This window comes from Apiotrichum porosum, assembly GCF_003942205.1.
Source record: "Apiotrichum porosum strain DSM 27194 chromosome Unknown scaffold_22, whole genome shotgun sequence".
Taxonomy (NCBI): Eukaryota; Fungi; Basidiomycota; class Tremellomycetes; order Trichosporonales; family Trichosporonaceae; genus Apiotrichum; species Apiotrichum porosum.
This window is the reverse complement of record NW_021167129.1, coordinates 150,784-168,294: the sequence shown is the minus strand read 5'-3', so window position 1 is coordinate 168,294 and position 17,511 is coordinate 150,784. Positions and strand designations below refer to the sequence as shown.

The following is a 17,511-nucleotide window of genomic DNA, read 5'->3' as shown; positions in this document are numbered from 1 at the left end:
CTCTGGGTTACTCGCAACACGGCCCTGCCGAGGACGGACTGAAGGGATTGGGTTGGAGGTGGTTTGTAGCGCTGTGAAGCTGGATGCGGCGAAGGTGGATTGCGAGAGACGATGAACACTGGTGTGCGACTGTTCAACGACAACATGTTGGGTGGCAATCTCACACGAGTGTGGAAGGCACGTGACACGCTTGGCACGCCTTGCTACTCGGAAAAATAGGCGTGTTGACGGCTAAAGATCAGAGGCCCCGCATTTCTCCACTTTCTTTGGAACGTGTTGCAATCTCATCGCTCTTGTTTGTCCAGGCCTCGACTCTTTGTGCACACTCCCAAACATTCACCATGCCCAGCGACCAGGAGCTTTACGCCGAGATTCTCGAGTTTGCGTACACCGTTGCGGAGCAGGTACGCAAAAGTCCCCGGCTTCTACAAGTGTTGGTGTCTGACGGGAACAGGCTTCCAAGCTCATCCTCGACGGCGCGGCTGCCCGTTGGAAGAATGCCGACTTTGCCACCAAGAAGAACGCTGTCGACCTCGTCACCGAGACTGACCAGGCCGTCGAGGACTTTATCAGGAAGGCCATCTCGTGAGCTTTACGGACTGTCTTCCGGAGCTGAGCTGACACCACAAGGGACAAGTACCCCTCGCACAAGTTGTAGGTTGGACATGTTCGAGGCAACGCTAACCTGCCAGCATTGGCGAAGAGTCTTCCGAGGGCAAGGAGAAGCCCGTCCTCACTGACGACTTTACTTGGATTGTTGACCCCATTGACGTGAGTGACACACTGTCGAGCCGACGCTGACGTCAGGGAACCATGAAGTGAGCCAAGCAGTGTTATGGTGACGACATGACTGACCACCAACCACAACCAGCTTTGTGCACGCCAAGTGAGTTCCAGTCATCTTGTCGAACAGAACCTAACTCATACCCAGTCCCAATGTCAGCTGCTCCATCGGCGTCATGCACGAAAAGCGCCCGGTCGTCGGCGTCATCTCGCAGCCGTTCTTGAACCGCATTGTAAGCTGGAGCTCCGCCTTCCCAAGCTGACCACAGTTCTCTGCTCGCGACGGTAACGGCGCGTTCATGAACCGCACCGTTCCTCTCCCGCTTACCGGCGGCATTCCTCAGCCTCTGAACTCGCTTTCTCAGTGCCTCATCGCTGCCGAGTGTGAGCTGTAAAGACGTTATCCAGCTGACAGTCAGGGGGCTCGGACCGCCGCATGGAGACTATCCAGGTCAAGCTCGACTCGTTCAAGCGCCTCAACGGTGACCCCAACAAGGGTGTCGATGGCGGTGTCATGGTCCACGCTTTGAGAAGTGAGTTTTTGTAAGCTCGACTTTGCAAACTGACCGCAGCCACCGGTGCGACTACCGTCAACCTCATTCACGTTGCTGCCGGCGAGCTGGACGTCTCATGGTGAGCTGCGCAGGCGACTGTGATACACTGAGGAAGCTGACATGCAGGGATGCCGGCTGCTGGGCTTGGGATGTCGCTGTAGGTGCCTCAGCATTGTTGCCGCTAACCCACACACAGGCGGCCGCGGTCATTCTCAAGGAGACTGGCGCCTTCTTCGCCGGCGGCCAGGAGCTGTACGAGCGCGACGCCCCGATTGACGAGGTCGTCTTTGGCCGCCGCTATGTGGCCATCCGTGCCGTCGCTCCCACTGCCGAGGAGTCGAGCGAGCAGATCCAGCGCCGCCTGGCCACTCACCTGTACAGCGTCGTCGAGGAGTGGACCACGCCGAGCATGATGTGAGACGTTATTTGCCGTTACAGTCATAGAGTTAGACCCGGTAGTAGCTGCTGAAGAATACATGCATAAACTCCACAATCCATCACATCACACACGCCCACGCACATCAATCTCTCAATCACAGAAAGTCGGCCGCAGCCTTACGCTTCTGACCCGTTGTCGCCGTGTCCTCGGACGTGTCCTCGGGTCCCGGGGACGTATACCTGTACCGAGGCTCGAGTGCGCGCTTCTCGGCTGGGCAGGCGTCGTTGTCGGGCCAGAACACGCCGTCTCGCGGGGGCATGACCTCGGCCGTGACGGGTCCGCCACTTGACCCCAATGCCTGCGCTGGCGCCTGGCCCGCATGTGGTGCCACAAAGGCCGGTGGGGGTCCTCGCGCGGCCATGGTTGCGGGAGGGAGACCGTTCTGCGCGGGGAAAGGTGGCATCGCGCCGCCTGGAGGAGGGAAGGGTGGGCGGAAGTTGGGAGGAGGTCTGGATGGAGGGTCAGCTCGGGGTACAGGACACTCGCCTGACACTCACGCGCCGGGGAAGGGAGGAACGGCGCCTGGGGGAAGAGTCGGTGGGGGCATGCCGGGGAAGCCGGGACGGACACCACTGTGTGGATGGGTTAGCAAACGAGCCTACGGCCTGCGGCAATCCACTTACGGTGGGAGGAATGGGGGAACGCCGTTTGGAGGGAACATGGCACCACTGCCAGCGAGCTGGGGGTTCTTCCTCATGGCCATGAGGGCCTTGTGCTGCTCCAGCGCGGCCATGAGGTCTGCCTCTGGAATGACAGTGTACGCGTGCCGGGGTCGCTTGCCCTGCGCTGCCGCCGCCAGAGCGGCCACACCAGCCTCCTGCTCCTTCCTCGCCTTCCACTCTGCCAGGGCGTTTGTGGGCACACCCTCCATTCCAAAGATCTCAATGTCGTAGCCGTCGCGGCCGGGCAGCGTGTTGGTGAGCGGCTCGGGCTCGCTCTTGTGCACCTGTTGCGAGTGGACCATCAGACCGCCGGCCGTCTGCGTGGGTCAGCGTGGCGATAGATTCGAGAACCCACGTTAAGCTTGCGTGGACACAGCTGGCATTTGAAGTGCTTTGACTTTTGATGTTGCAAGAGCACTGTGCATGTCAGCGGCCGGGGGGTTGGTTTCATGGATATGGGTCACTCTCACCCTTCTCATCCTCAAACTCGCGCTCGCAGTACCAGCACCATGGCTTGAGCACCTGGGGTTGTTAGCTCCGGTCCTGTATTACAAGCTCGACGACGTACAAAGACCTGCGTCCTCTTCTTCTTGCCCATTGTGTGGATGGTTGTGACTTGGAAGGTGGTAGTTATGTGTTGATGAGCTCAATGTCCACAGAAACACAAGCAGCAGGCTGTGGGTGGACCTCGCCGACCACCGCCAGAGCGGAGAATATCTGGGCGGGTATTTTTTCTGTATTAATCCCGATCTGGCTCTACCATCTGATTCAGATGCCAGTCCGAGAGTGGTCGTGAAATGTCGGGCAGCAGCAAAGGACGACTATAACATACCACCTACTTTACCACCCACACCCACTCGTCCACCATGAGCTCGTCTCGCGCGGCGTTCCAGCCTCTCCGACGGGCATTCCACTCGTCGGCACGGGCCCAGTCGCACATTGGCTCGCTGCCCGTCCCCATCCCCGCCGGCGTCACCCTCTCGTACCCGCCCATGTCCATCGACCCTACCGTCCCGCGCACATCGCCGATCGCTCGCCGTCTCGTCGAGGTCAAGGGACCCCTCGGCTCGCAGGTCATCTCGATTGAGCCCCCAGTGATCCTCACGCCGCCAGCGGAGCAGGGCGGCGCGCTCGTCGTGTCGGTGCATGACGCCGAGCAAAAGTCGCACGCGTCCGTGTGGGGTCTTACCCGCTCGCTCATCCACAACGCCGTTGTCGGCGTCACGACGGGCTACTCTGTCGAGCTCAAGCTCGTCGGTGTCGGTTACCGTGCGGCCGTTGAGCCCATCCCCCAGGTCTTCCGCGACATCCAGGCCAAGATCCCCCGCGCCGTCCGCCCAGTCAAGGCCGGCGCTCCCCCCTATGTCCTGCCGCCTCACCCGACCGAGCGTCTGAACATCAAGCTCGGATACTCGCACCCCGTCCTCCTGGACATTCCCGATGGAATCAAGGTCGCCGTCCCCCAGCCGACCAAGATTGTCCTCACCGGAAACGACAAGCAAAAGCTGGGTCTCTTTGCCGCCAAGATCCGTCGCTGGCGCAAGCCCGAACCCTACCGTGGAAAGGTGAGTGCAGAATAACGCTGCCGGAAAACGCTTGCTTGGACACACAGCTGACACTTGACAGGGTATCTTCATTGGTGACGAGACTATCAAGCTTAGGGAGATTAAGAAGAAGTAGACGGGGCGGGTGGGCGTCTTCACCTCAACATGACCTGCATCGTGTCCATTTTGCATGTATATACCTACTCCAGAACTGCCGTGTGCACACAGCCTTTGTTTTCTTATACTCGTCAGACCACATCCGCCTGCAGACGGCGTTCCCATCCTTGCCAGAACCCCATGACGTCTGCTACCTCGACACCCTTGTAGTCTACACCCAGCAGGCCCTGCCACAGCGGTGTGACGCCTCCATCTTCGTCGCCGACCACGTGACCGGTGTCGCGGAGCACATAGTCGGACTTGCCGCTGCCGCGGTGCACGACGGCCAGCGCGGGGCTGAAGGGCGGTGGGGGCAGGTGAACGGAGAGGACGTGGTGGGATCTGGAAATAAACAAAACAAAGCAGGTCAGCTGATCAGCTGGAACAAAACAAAACCACACAAAGCAGACACGGCGGAAAATGCACACCTTTTTGGGGCATACCGCTGTTTTTGACATTATCAGACTCACTCGGCAAGGTACAGCTCGATATCTTTTTTGGTCGACGCGGATGGCGACGTCAAGTTGTTGTTCCACAGACCGTCCATTTGCAGCGCGTCCAGCTTGATGCCGCTCAAGCTGGGAGAGGCAAAGGGGTCAGTGTGTTTGGCCGCCGACGCTGTGTGCTCGTTGGGCCTCACCTGTTAAGGGCGCAGCTGGCGAGGACAGCCCTTGCTGCTACGGCTAACGCTGCCTGAGGCGTATCAAATGCGCCAGCCCATGCCTTGTTGATTCCTTGCGGGAAAGCCGTCGCGTCTTTGGTCTTGACGTGGCTGATGAGTGACGGTCTGGCTGGTTTGGGGAAAGGTGGGTGATCGCAGGCTTCTGGGACGCTCTGGCGCGATTGAATAAAGGCACTCCAGTCGGCCCGGAGCGCGCATCCGTGAATCACTGGCCGTGTTGCCTCTTGGCCATTCGCGACCTCGTGGGCGGAAAGAGACGAAGCAATAACCTCACCAGTGGCGGCGACGACGAGGTACTGTACGTTGCTGTGAGGTTGCGAAATGGGTGCCGTTGTAGAACCTCCTTGGAAGCGATCATCCGTCGAGGTGCCAGCAGCGGCAAGTGCCTCGGAACTGCATGTGGTCACCACAAAGATGTCCTCGGTGACCATTTCGCAAGCGGTTACCGCTGGCCACGTAGCCAGGTCAGGACTGAGAATGCCCATTCCCGTTGCGTTTACGGACCAGTCCTGCGCCGAACCGAGCTGGAACATTGTGTGCGCGCGCGTGATCCAGAACCGCTTGGCGACTTGAAAGGCCTCGTTGGGGCACGAATAGACCGCTGGGTGGAAGCCAGAGAAGGCGAGCAACCTGGCAGGGCTCTCGGGGTACGGTATTGGAGTGGGGAACGGTGACGACAAGATGGGAGGGGAACGCGCCGCGTTCAAGCGACGGAACAGGCGTTCGAGAAAATGAGTCTTGATGTGCTGCACACGGTTCTCGACAGTGCCGTCTGGTGAAAGCGGATCAGAAATTAGTTCTGTGAGTGGAAAGCTTGAGCGAGGCGGGGTAGGTGCTGGAGGGGACCGTCTTGGCACCGCCGAGGCCTTGAGAGGGATAAACTTGCGTTGCTGGACGAGAGGTGTTGTGTTGCGAAATCTTGGGGCTAGTTTGGCGGCGGCAGTCGTCGCCGGCAATTGGGCCTGGGTAATTGATGCCTTTGGGGCCTTGCCAAGTAACGTGACTGTGCTTGACGTGTTGTTCACTCCGTGCCCAAGCTTGGGACTGGGCAGAGCCGTAGACGCAGTGACAGTGCGGTCAGCTGTCCTTTTATTTGCAGACGAACAGAATGCGGACGCGGGAGGTGACTGTACTGGGGGAAAGGAAGGTGAGAGGGAAGGCGGGTGTCGGAGGGAGGAAGGTGAGTGGACGTGACGTGGATCTTGTTTTGATGACAGTGTTGCAACACCCATTGTCGCGGCTTGGTCTGTACGACGATGGCCGCCAAGACCGTTGGAAGGAATGGTAGCCGCAAGGGCCTGCAAGTCTCCGCGGCGGCGCTTCTTGTTGCCGACGTTGTGCGTTTGCGCCGCCCGAGGAATGGTAGACGGGGCATGGGAACGGGCATCGGTTGAGGAATGGGCCTGTGGGAGGGGGGTGGATGTGGAGCTGGGCAATGAAGCTGCAGCGGTTGTGTCAGACGTTGGCAAGCGTTGCCGAGAGGAAACGGCCGTGTCAAGAATCTTCTGTACGAGCGACGCCTTGTTCAGCTTGGACACGCCTTGCAGGCCGAGCTGGGCGGAAAATGTCAGTACAGGCATGTGCGCCCTCGCACCCCGTTGGAGAAAAATGTGGGTCGAGGTGGGGGGGGGGGTGAGGATGTTGATGGAGGGACGGAGGGAGCCAAGCAAGGTAGGCGAAGGCGGGAGGGGGCGGCGGGGAGAGGGCGATGCATTTACCAGCTGGCATTTAGCCTTTAGTTGAGGGACGGTGCATTTTTGGAGGGATAGTTTGTCAATGTGGAGCGGTGGATGAGGTGGGGGTGGTGGGGCCATGGTGAGTGCGGGGGGGAGGGAGCGGGAGATGGTTGTGAGAGAGTGTTCTTCGGTAGCGAGGAATGGTTTCCGGGCGAGGAGTGAAGCGAGAACGAGGACGAGAAAGACGAGGAAAGATGTGGGGGGATGCAGATGGCAGGAGAGAGAGAGAGAGAGAGAGAGAGAGAGAGATGGACGAGGCCAGAGGACAAGACGACGACGACGACGACGATTGATCGATTCCATCCGTTGCACCCACCACCCACACGGGCCACAAACACTCACGTCCACCCAGCCACGCCCGCACGCCCACACGCCGCCCCCCGCTTCGGATCCAAAACGGTTAAAACGCGCCACCCATACACCTATCCACACATGATCGCCCAGAGGCCAGAGGCAGGGGGGGCACAAAAACAGGTCTCTCACACGCATGTATACATGTATTGGCAGTGGGTGGGTGGGTGGGGCTCTGGGTGCATATGCTGTGAAACCTTTTTATTGTTCCGTCGGTATGAGAACCTGTGTGAGTGCATGGGTGTGCTGTGCATGTTGTAGGCTCGCAGTGGTGGGTGGCCGGTGGTGGTGGTGGTGGTGGATGTGGTGGCGGCCGGGAGGGTGGCATGGGGGTGCTGGTGGTTTCTGTGGCCCTGGAGGGGAAGCCAAGGCCCCTCTCCCTCCTCGTCCTCCTCCTCCTCGTCCTCCTCCTCGGCCGCGCCTCCTTACCTCTGTGGTATGTTATGTGGTATGTGGGTTTGTTCCTGTATCGCTCTCTCGGCTGGCTGCAGGCCACACGCCAGCAAACGCTCAGCAGCGTCCGCCTCCGGTGCCGTCTTTTGACTCTTGTCCTGCCGCCTGCCCTTTGGCTCCCCCCCCCCCCCCCCGGCCCCCCGTTCCCCCCCTGGAGCCGTCCCTCGCGCCCTGCCTGCCCGCGTTTGTCTTCGTGTGGATTGTGTGTGTTCAATTCGTTTAACCCATCATACACCCGAGCAAGTCGACATTTGCCCCGTTCCCCCCTCCCTTCTTCTTTCGCCTCCACTACATCCTCCACTCCCATCCATACAGTCAACAACCTCATCACTCATCACGAACAAACAACCATATATCGGTACAACAACCATGCAGGGGGCGGACGACCCCCCGCGCGCTGTCCTCTACTGGTACGTAACCACAACCCCCCCACACGCTACACCACCTCCACACACGCGGCCATCCACACGCGCTTGGCGCACATGTCTTCCACACCCCTCCAGCCGTACCACTTTCCACTTGCTCTCACAAACATCATGAGGTCGTGGTGGCAATGGTGGTTATACTTATTTATAGCCGTGCTTTCACACACTCCATGTATCCTCCTCCGTCCGAGCACTCACACAATGCTCCTCCAGCTGGCCTACGTCGGCACTCTCCATGGTACCTGCACTGTGTCTCATCGAGAAAGGATACAGCGACGACGAGTATGTCATCTCACACGTCGACATTAGTGAGTACTAGCACTGCAGCGGTGGACACCCCCACCCACACACACGTACACGGGTGGCGAGCGGGCGCGCGCACAACACTTGACCATTGCTGACCACATTCTTTCCCAGCCCAGGGTGAGAACTTCTCCCCACGCTACCTGCGGTATGTCGAACAACACAGTGGCGGCGAATCGTACACCATTAAAAGAAGAAACGCTCATGACACGGTACCGCTCAGCAGCCTAAACATAAAAGGTACCCAAACGGCGTGATTTGGCATCATTACCGAAAAGGCATCGGTCAACTGACTCGTCGGCACAGCAACAATCCCTGCACTCGTCGTCCCTACCGTCGACATGATGGTTGGCAAATCAGAGTTTGCATTCCAGACACTGACCGACATTTCGGTGGGGATCGCTGGGGAATTATGGCCTTTTAGCTAACGCCGCTTATGAACGCAGAGTATTTGTGACTTTATCGACCAAGCAAGGACGCCGTTGACGACAAGCACCTCCAACTCCAACTCGAGGAAGCATGCTCCCACACTGTCACCAATATCCTACGCTGGTGAGACTGACTCTGAATTTTAATTGGTATTGTTTTACCGGGCCATTTTATTCTGACCAATTTCTCTGCACAAACAGACAAGGCACTGTCAGAGGGCCTAATTCGCCTCGTTCGCCAGTCTTTGGTCGACCCCAACTTTCTAGACCTGTCCTGTCGAAACCTCGCAGAACTAAAGGTCAAATGGGCCGGCCCACAGGGCTCAATGCTCGAAACCCGAAAACTGGCGTTCAAACACTACTCGCAGGAGATGGCAGACGACATGTCCAGCCCCCAGAATGGCAAATCATCCACTTGGGACCGCCAGGTCGTCCTGTTTCTCGAGGACAAGGCAGCGTCAAACAACGCCCTCCTCGACATTTACACCGGAGACTCGGGGGAAGACCAACGGAGAGACTTTTATCACGCAAGCAGGGCCGCTTGGACAGTCCACCTCCCGTCAACACTGTCCAAACTCGAGGCCTTGATGGCTGGGCCGTATGCCTTGGGCGACGATTTGGTGAGCACCTTTTACAAAAAAAAACTCGGGCGAATGAGGCCTCGAGAACAAAGAGGCCGTCCAGACCTGCCAGACCGACCACGTTTGTTCTGTTATTTGTGAATCTGAAAAGTGGCACAAAAGACAACCAACGTGGTCCGGAAAAAAGGCGCAACAAACAAGCAGGAAGCGCATTAGCCACGGCTAATTGTCACAGAGCATCGCCGACTGCCACATCATCGCATGGCTGGCTCGCATCGTCTCCCTTTGCGGAGGGGGCCCTGTACCTCTGGGCATCAATGCTCTCGAACCACATTTGGGAGGATACCAGCTTGGAAGCAAACTCACGCTGTATTGGGGCCACTGGGTCCAACGAACGAGTTTTCGCAAACTGTGAGTCCTTTTGTTGTCCTTTGGATTGACAAAGTCTGAGAGAGAAGGCATAATACTAACCTCGTCAGCGCGCTTGTCCCGCCATAACACGAAAGGACAACGCCCTGTTTAAGCTATCAGGCGTTGTATACATCCCATCGACAGATTAACGTCGGCGGTCCCAGACCTTGTATTACCACGACACCACTGACGACGACGACCATTTTTGGGTAGAGGGTTTATTGTCCATTTATGACACAAAGGCATGTTCCTTGAGCAGACAGGTGCAGCGTCGAAACTGACTACCATGCCTTGCGGGGAGTGGGTGTTCTGATCTTTGCCCAAGCTCTGATGTCTTGTCGAAGTTCCACCACGTTCAGTCCGCACGACAGGGCGAGACCTCTGGCACCCTTGGACGGTCTGGCGCGCGACAACAGGACCAACACACGCGGTAATGTACATGCCGATGATAGGCCGATCGCCCCCGCACCTCCCCTTGGTTAATTACAAATCGAAGGCAAGACCTTCTGCCACACTCCTGTCTCGGAGGCGACACACACATCCGGGTTGCACGCCCCCTTCCCGCGGCCACGCTCTCTGGTTCCGGGTGTTCTGGGATCGTGTTGCGCGTGCGAATTCCCGTGCTCCCATGTGCATGCGGCGGCGGCAGCGGCGGCAGCAGCAGCACAATGGTGGACAATGGGTTCGCACATGCGTCCCTGGATGTGGTTCGGGCGCGTGCAGGAAACATTGCACCGAATCGGCCGCCCCAGGGTCTGTGGACTTATCGCTACGCGCGCGCAACACCTCAAAGGAAACACCAAAGGAAGACCACGACGATGGCGTGTTCTCAATGGTAGGTTCTAGCACAGACAGGCGCCCGGGGGGGAGGCATGTGTGGTGGCGGTGACGTGTGGCATACCGCCGCAAAGGCTGGAGACGAGCGGCGTGCTCTGACAGAAGTAGGTGGCCCTCGACGCTTGTCTTGTTCTTGTGCTCCACTGCCCCCACCGGACAGCATGGCAGGCAGGCAGGCATGCAGGCATGCACATGGCATGGCCTCCGCTCTTCGCCGGCGCCAGCCACACTTTTTGCCGCCCACCCTCATGCACGCCCGCCCCGCCCGCCCCCTCTGGTCCTACCCCCACCCGCCTCCGCTCCGTGGCGCGGCGCCTTGGGACGTCTGGGATTCTGCTGGTGGCGCCATGTGGCCACGAGGAGGGGGCAGGGGTCGCCGTGGCAGCCGGCCTCGACGACTTGCTCCACACGGCAACGCCGTCCCATGCGGCACAGAGACATGCTTTCCGTTGCGATGTGTGGTGTGGTCTGGATCCCCGTCTGGCACTGCTGAAGGCAAGGCGGCGCTCGACCAGGGTGACGGCTTGGACACGGTGGGGAGCGAGAGGAAGATCAACTCTGGCCACTCTGGCCCCCGCCCCGATGTCGGCATGGTTGCCACCCGATTTGGGCGGGCCGCAGGCACAGACAAGATCGGCGACGTCATGAGCTTAAGGCGGATGACATGTCGTACTTGGTGGGTGGGTGTTGCGGGATATACATATATACAGGTCGCCGGAGCCCAGTGGCCAGTCGGCGCTGGGGGCGGCCACACGACATCACATCTTCACATTTCGTACAATTTGGTTGCTGTGGCTCTGGACCCAGTGGCAGTTTGTCGCCAATGGTGGCAGATTCTTGCCAATATGGCCAGTGTGCATGACAGCGCGCAAAACGACACAACCAGAGATCCATTCCACCCACAAAATGCTTCAGGAACCGGTGGGTAAAAACTCACATCTGTGAATGGCACCTTTGGCCCCCCCGACGGATACCCTTTCGGCGCGCATCCTTCCACAGGCCACAGGCCTCTCCAGGCAGGTAAACGGCCAACCGCCTAATCGGGGTTCGGAGCTGCGCCAACTTGTGCTGCGTGACCGCGCCCATTTCCCGCACCATCTCGGTCCCCTCCCTCCCTTGCCGGGGGCCGTGAATTGTGTAGGTGCTCTTCAGGGAGATAGACGTTGGCGAACTGTGGTGTGTCGCTCGTGACCGCCCCCGGCCTGGTTTTGGCTTACTCTAGACATGACGATCGTCGACAGTCGTCACAAGGAGCCACAGATGCAGCTTGCCAACGCAGACACGGCGATCGGGGAACATGGTGCAGAGGGTGTGGGTGTACCGAGGCGCGCGAGGCGCGCAGACTCGAGCAGGGGGGCCGAGGACGAGGACGGGGGGAAAGTGCTAGACGACGCTGGAACCACAGGTGGCGCACAGAGGTCGTTGCCACTGTCCTGCGTTGCGTTTGCCGTGTGGCAAAGTGGCCAGGCAGTGGGATGGGGGCGTGCAGATGCTGTGAAAGAGACGATATTATTGTACTACATGATGGATGACAGCTGGCGTGTCAGCAATGGTGTCAACGATGTGACGACGGCCACTGGCCACTCGTTTCGCTTACGGGCGTTTTGGCGTCTCAGGACTCGCTTCACAAACTCCACGTCAATCGACGCTGCCCATTCTCTCATCCATCTCGTCCCCATCCACCTCTCCCCACCCCTCTACTATAAAAATCCAGCGTTAATGCGCTCCGTCACGGTCATGGAACGTATACGCGCTGGGCATGGATCGCTTTCTGGCCGTATTTTTCGTCCTCGGCGCGCGGTGGATTTTTGGGCCGCCGGCAATGGTGTGCGCTTGGTCACGAGCGGTCGTCAGAGGGGGGCATATCACCTCCTTTTTACGCAGTGTATGCACTTTGGCGCAACCATCACGAGCAATATTGCGCTTGCATGGGGGCGCCATGAGCGCTCCTTCATGGCCCTCAGAACGTGCACACCTGCGAGAGTGGAGTTCCCAGGCAGGCAGCTGATTTTGGGACGAGCCATTCCACGCCGTCCACTTTTGGGCGCCGTTGTCCATTCCACATCCATCAGCTCTCCGTCAGCGTCTTGCATGCGTAACATCCACAGCGCTCAGTGAATGCTCACCTTGCTCATTCTCCACGACAATATTTATGCGGCTCCACGCAGTCCTCAGAGATCCACAAAACCTCTCGCAACCGAAAGCGCCGCACATCTCCCCGTCCCGTCCACCACCGTCGCCCGCTTCCCCCTTCCAACTTTTGAGCTGCTGGAACGCGTCAACATACTTGCTAATGGCAAGGGCAGGGGCGTACTCACGCGTGTGGATTAGATCGCACGAGCTCGTGCCATTTCTCGCGCACCGTCGCCAACCCCACTCGCCGACGGCGCGCGTCCGGTCCAAACCGACAAACCCACCCAAATCGAGTGCGACGCTCTCAAGTGCGATCTCTCATTCCCTCCGACATGCGCGACAACCGCCCCCACCACTCAACACCGGCAGCGATCTACTTCAAACCTCTGATGCAGCATGCTCACATGCTCCACGGCGTGCCATGACAATTATTTCAGCGCAAATGCGACCGAAATCAGCCACGAACCGACCGCGTGGGAAACGTGCGGCAATACCAGCTCCCACGGTCCATGGATGAGGTGCCCAGCGTCGACAGTCGCGTTACAGAGCTGTGGTGACGGACAGGAATTGATCTGTCGTACCCTCGTCGTGGCCTGCGCATTATACATGCGACGGAAAGGGGGCATGACGGTGACGACCGGACGGCTCGTGGACGCGCCGGTGGTCTGCTCCGACAGCCGATGGAAATCGTCCCCACCGTCCACAAACCCCTTCCAGCAAGGGGAAAACCCCACAGAAGTGTTCTGCTCTATCCCTGCCACGGCCATCACATTATGTCTGGGATGGCGGAATGTCCTGGCGGTGAGGAGTGGACGGCTCGCGCGACCCGCTGCCATGTGGGTGACGGCGCCAGGAAAACGTCCCCTCCGACGACCAGCGTGTTGCAGCGCCGTGGTTACCCACTAGAACGCTTGTGCCGTATCCCCTCCGTGGCCTGCTCATTATGTTTGGCATCGCGCAAGGCCGTGGCGGTGGAGACGGGACGGCTCGTGGTCGCGTCCAGGGATATTTTGATCTAGACCCGAAATCAGCTCTTGGGCGCTTCTCCGCGTTGCTTGCGCGACTCACACAGTGCTGGAAACGCATTGGTGATACTCCTTCAGTAGCGATACCATTATGACATCCGTTGACACTGTCCATGGTGGTGGATGCGGGCTGTGCGGTATCGTGGCAGTTCCATGTCGGAGCGTTTCGAGCTGTGGAATCGGCTCCGCCGCTGTGAGATTCCGTGCCACAGCTCACCACCATTGTCTGTTGGGGTGTGCAATGGTGTGTATCTCGTCCTCCTTCCTATCCAAGCGTCTCTCGTGGCTGGACCGACTGCCCGGACAGCGTGTGGACGGTGTACAGCCCATCGTCGCGTCGGGGGCTGAGGCTTCCACATCCACCTTCCTGTTTCCCAGCGGGAGAGGCCCATGTCCTGTCGACAGCGTCTCAACGACCAGTGGGGGCCGTCCTCCACACGTGTGCTCCTGGAACCTCTGTACGTGCAGCATGTATAGCAAGCAGGACAGGCAGACGAGACGAGTGGCGAGACCAAGTCACGGAAGGCGACCAGTACACCGGGGGCGGTGATTGAGGAGCGACCTAGCGCCATTATCTTCCTCTCTTCATCATCACCATCTCCACAGTCGAGTGCCATACCCATGCACACACTATCTCCAGACTCCGCCGCAACAGTGGGGGGACAATATGCTCACACAGAGCCGGGGCAGCAGTGTGGAACTGGGACAAGAAACTTTTGGGGTGGTGTGACTAACAGCGTCCATGGCCAGTCAGGCGCAGTTCTTGTCCAGTCCAGGCGCAGGCCCGCCAAATATCCATATCAGCACGAGCAGAATAAGCAAGTAATCTATGCTTGACCTCTACGTCCCAGACGCTGCCGTGTCCAGTTCGGAACATGGCTGCGTCGGACAACTTGTTCGTCTCTGCGTCTTGTCTCCCTTCCGGGCCAGTTTCCACTGACAGCAAAATGACGGCCAAGGTCGACTGCTGCCATGAGTGGCGCGATCCGTCACCGATTTTGAGCAGGATAACATGGGTGGTAGTCGGGCGGTCCATTGGGCAATCTTCCTCGAGGGACCGGGGATGCGACGTCGCCACCGAGTGAGATCTCGGTCCCACCAGAAATCGAGAGACCGCGTACAAGTCACCCGTGGCCTGTGTCGACGTGCCAAATTGACGTTCACGAGGGAGCGAGGTCCTTGTGGCCAAGACCCAGTCGATGCAGGCCCTGCAGTACAGGATGACAGGTAGGCGGGCGGACAAGTTTGGAAGTGGGCGTGATGGTCAGCTCTCGCTTTGGCCGGCAGCCGGCCCCATCACCTTCCTTGTCGATGCAAGCCGTCCCTCTGTCCGAAACCGACTTGCAGAGGATGGCTGTAGCCGACCTGCCATCCAGAGAATGAGGAAGCCTGTTTAAAAGAAGGATATGGTCGAGCACAAAGTCCTCCTAAACCGGCGACGGTGACGGTTTCCGGGAATCAGGTTTTGGCAACAGGACCTGGCTTCGTCCACGTCCAGTAAAGGGCCCAACCACGAGTGACATGTACTTGGCACTGTTGTGTCCAGTGAGCGCCAACATAATGACATCCTTGTAGATGGACACTGCGTCTCCGCCGTGTCGCTGTGGAACTGTCCGAGGTGGTGGGGGAGGCCGGCTCAAATAACTTTGCGGTATGTCACTGCGTTTGTTAGCGCCAGCCCGACCACATCTTCCCGACCGCCCACTTTTTGTTTCCACCAGCAAGCATGCATCCCCAATGTTGACATCCGGGATACCGAGTTCAAGGTTACCAGCTAGACACCGCGTCTGATAATTCGGGAAGCTCGTGGGCGCCACTGTATCGACTTGTTCAAACGACCATCCACAGCCATGTTGCGGAGCCACCCGAACCGACACGTGCTGTACAGTGACGTAATGCTGGGATCTGTGCCACACTGCGGCGACGCCAGTGTATCGTTGCTGGTCCAGAGGATGATGGTTTCGTCAAGGACGTCGTGCAATGGGATGTTATGCTGTCAAAGTCGGAAAATGTTGGCACAGTGTGTCAAGTTGAGTTGCAGCTTTGGCTACATTTTTGTGGCTGGCGTCGGTCCGCGCTCAGGAGCCGAGTTGTGACATCCGGCTTCCGCGCTCGTTCAAACTGAAATGGTTAGCACATGCCTCGATGCAAAATGGTGACCAGGCGGGCTGCCATGTCTTCCCCATTGCGCTCTCCATGACAAGGGGCTGGACTGGCCACTCGGGACCAGCGAGTGGAAGGTTGCTGGAGGCCATGTCATCGACGCTCGACGTCTCGGGTTGGTCGACATTGGACCAGCCAGTCCCCATTGGAGCCTGGACAACGAGCACGACCGCATAGCCCGACACAGAAAAACAACGGTAAAGCAGCTGCTTTACTCGTATCCAAACCGTGCCAACGAACGTTGCGAGTATGCCAGAGGTCCAGGCCAGAACAACGCCTGGAGGTAACGCCAGACCGCAGTCCAACTAGTGTGGACGGCAGCTGTTTCGGACTGGCTGCGGAGCGGTCCCAGGCACGCAAACGGTCTTCGTCCACCGAGTCGCACTGCACTGAGAGGTGTCTACGAGAATTGTCATGCATCGAAGACGCAATAGCGATGGACAATCTGTCAAGGGGACGGCCCATAGAGCAGACACGAGAACGATGCGCTTGCACCAGACAGACAGACAGACCACGGACACGCAGGTGCCCGCAGTGTGTTCTGACCGGTATCGGATGCGTGGCGTAAGCCAAAAGGGCCCGACGGGGGGGCTGGAACGGAGGGACAAACAAGGCAGAGATCGAGACAGAGAGTGAGCATTAAAGGTCCGCGGCAAGAAATGAAAACGCCACATGACCCGATCTCTCATGGATCTCAGTCTCTGTCACCCGCTCGAGCTGTCTCCCCCTCTCTTCCACATTCCGTCTCTGTGCCTCGCCGTGTTCGAGCCATCATGTGATATTATGTACGATGATGATGACTCAGCCAAAAGCGAGGGACCACCACCCCTGGCCACCCCCTGGCTTACGCAACAACGGCCGGGCTCCAGTAGTGTATGTAGTCTTTGTCCTTTCCTTTTTTTTGACCGCTGGGTCCAAATAGTTTCACGGTCGATGCTCACTGGGACAGATAGGGGCACAGCACACTCACCGCAGAGTTGGCGTAAGGTGGAGATTCCTATGACAATTTCCCGACAAATGGGGGGTTCCGCAGTGCTGTGGGAACTGTCGCGCTGGAGTCTGGCCGACACGTCCATTTGCTGGAGCTCAACAATACAAGCAAGGCAATGTTCCTTTCCGTTGCGGTATCTGGACAACAGTTAGCTCACAGAAGAAACGTCTCACAAACATTTTGCTCATAGTGGATTGGACTTTTGGGTGACGGCGACAGGTTGTGGGGGGTCGATGGCGCTCTTCAAAGAGTCGCTTAGTCTGTTTGTATTTGTACAAATCAATACAGGACCGGTCGCCACTCGCTATGGTGAATGTGGATCGGGTCGCTCGTATTCTCGGCTGTTGCCGGATTGCACCTTCTCTTCCGACGCCAGCACAGACGCATCGAATGGTTCTTCTGCTCGCATGCTCTCCGAGTCTAGTCCCGGGCCCCGTTCCGTGGAACCGGGGTCATATCATGGGGCATGCGCTCGCGAAAAGGAATATGCTTTGGGCGACAGCGCGAACGCGTCATGGACACCGCTTCGCGTACTGGCGGGCTTTGATAAGCGCCGTGTGATGGAATGTTATAAAACGATTATTGTCCCCCGAGTCATCGAGTCCCCAAAGAGGCGTTTTCGAAAAGAGTTGCGCCATTGTGCCATTGGAAGTAACACATCGTCGAGGTCATTTGAGAGGAGTGCCATAGTTGCAGAGTCGCCCGTAGACGCGTGCGTGGATCATCGTTGTGTCGATGGGGGAGGGGGGTATGTACGTGTACTAGAACCTGGCAACAGCCGGGCTCTACAGAGAAAGCAAATGTTTATCATTCGTTTGACCGTGTACCTGAGGGCATTATCAGTCTGCCTGTGC

The 17,511-nt window shown here is 58.4% G+C and overlaps 6 protein-coding genes across 6 annotated transcripts; 3 read left to right on the top strand and 3 right to left on the bottom strand.

Annotated features, from left to right (window-relative positions):
• Positions 1–341: 341 nt before the first annotated feature.
• EHS24_005435 (uncharacterized protein) lies at positions 342–1,755 on the top strand (the record flags this gene model as incomplete). Its single annotated transcript, XM_028620959.1, has 12 exons — positions 342–404; positions 455–585; positions 631–654; positions 693–771; positions 808–818; positions 872–886; positions 932–1,016; positions 1,053–1,167; positions 1,203–1,316; positions 1,356–1,416; positions 1,464–1,494; positions 1,534–1,755. 12 exons carry the CDS (start codon positions 342–344, stop codon positions 1,753–1,755), a joined length of 951 nt encoding a protein of 316 aa, XP_028471834.1.
• Positions 1,756–1,870: 115 nt separating this feature from the next.
• On the bottom strand, positions 1,871–3,036 carry EHS24_005434 (uncharacterized protein; the record flags this gene model as incomplete). Its single annotated transcript, XM_028620958.1, has 6 exons — positions 1,871–2,225; positions 2,274–2,348; positions 2,400–2,755; positions 2,794–2,855; positions 2,909–2,960; positions 3,007–3,036. The coding sequence occupies 6 exons, from the start codon at positions 3,034–3,036 to the stop codon at positions 1,871–1,873; spliced, it is 930 nt and encodes a 309-aa protein (XP_028471833.1).
• A 268-nt stretch (positions 3,037–3,304) lies between these two features.
• Positions 3,305–4,118, top strand: EHS24_005433 (uncharacterized protein; the record flags this gene model as incomplete). The annotated part of the gene is made up of 2 exons (XM_028620957.1): positions 3,305–4,003; positions 4,065–4,118. 2 exons carry the CDS (start codon positions 3,305–3,307, stop codon positions 4,116–4,118), a joined length of 753 nt encoding a protein of 250 aa, XP_028471832.1.
• Positions 4,119–4,230: 112 nt separating this feature from the next.
• Positions 4,231–6,634, bottom strand: EHS24_005432 (uncharacterized protein; the record flags this gene model as incomplete). The annotated part of the gene is made up of 5 exons (XM_028620956.1): positions 4,231–4,480; positions 4,609–4,716; positions 4,779–5,592; positions 6,073–6,373; positions 6,539–6,634. The coding sequence occupies 5 exons, from the start codon at positions 6,632–6,634 to the stop codon at positions 4,231–4,233; spliced, it is 1,569 nt and encodes a 522-aa protein (XP_028471831.1).
• Positions 6,635–7,986: 1,352 nt separating this feature from the next.
• Positions 7,987–9,991, top strand: EHS24_005431 (uncharacterized protein; the record flags this gene model as incomplete). The annotated part of the gene is made up of 7 exons (XM_028620955.1): positions 7,987–8,067; positions 8,203–8,236; positions 8,395–8,480; positions 8,535–8,640; positions 8,718–9,136; positions 9,333–9,508; positions 9,853–9,991. 7 exons carry the CDS (start codon positions 7,987–7,989, stop codon positions 9,989–9,991), a joined length of 1,041 nt encoding a protein of 346 aa, XP_028471830.1.
• Positions 9,992–13,373: 3,382 nt separating this feature from the next.
• On the bottom strand, positions 13,374–13,618 carry EHS24_005430 (uncharacterized protein; the record flags this gene model as incomplete). The annotated part of the gene is made up of 2 exons (XM_028620954.1): positions 13,374–13,493; positions 13,547–13,618. The coding sequence occupies 2 exons, from the start codon at positions 13,616–13,618 to the stop codon at positions 13,374–13,376; spliced, it is 192 nt and encodes a 63-aa protein (XP_028471829.1).
• Between the last annotated feature and the right edge of the window lie 3,893 nt (positions 13,619–17,511).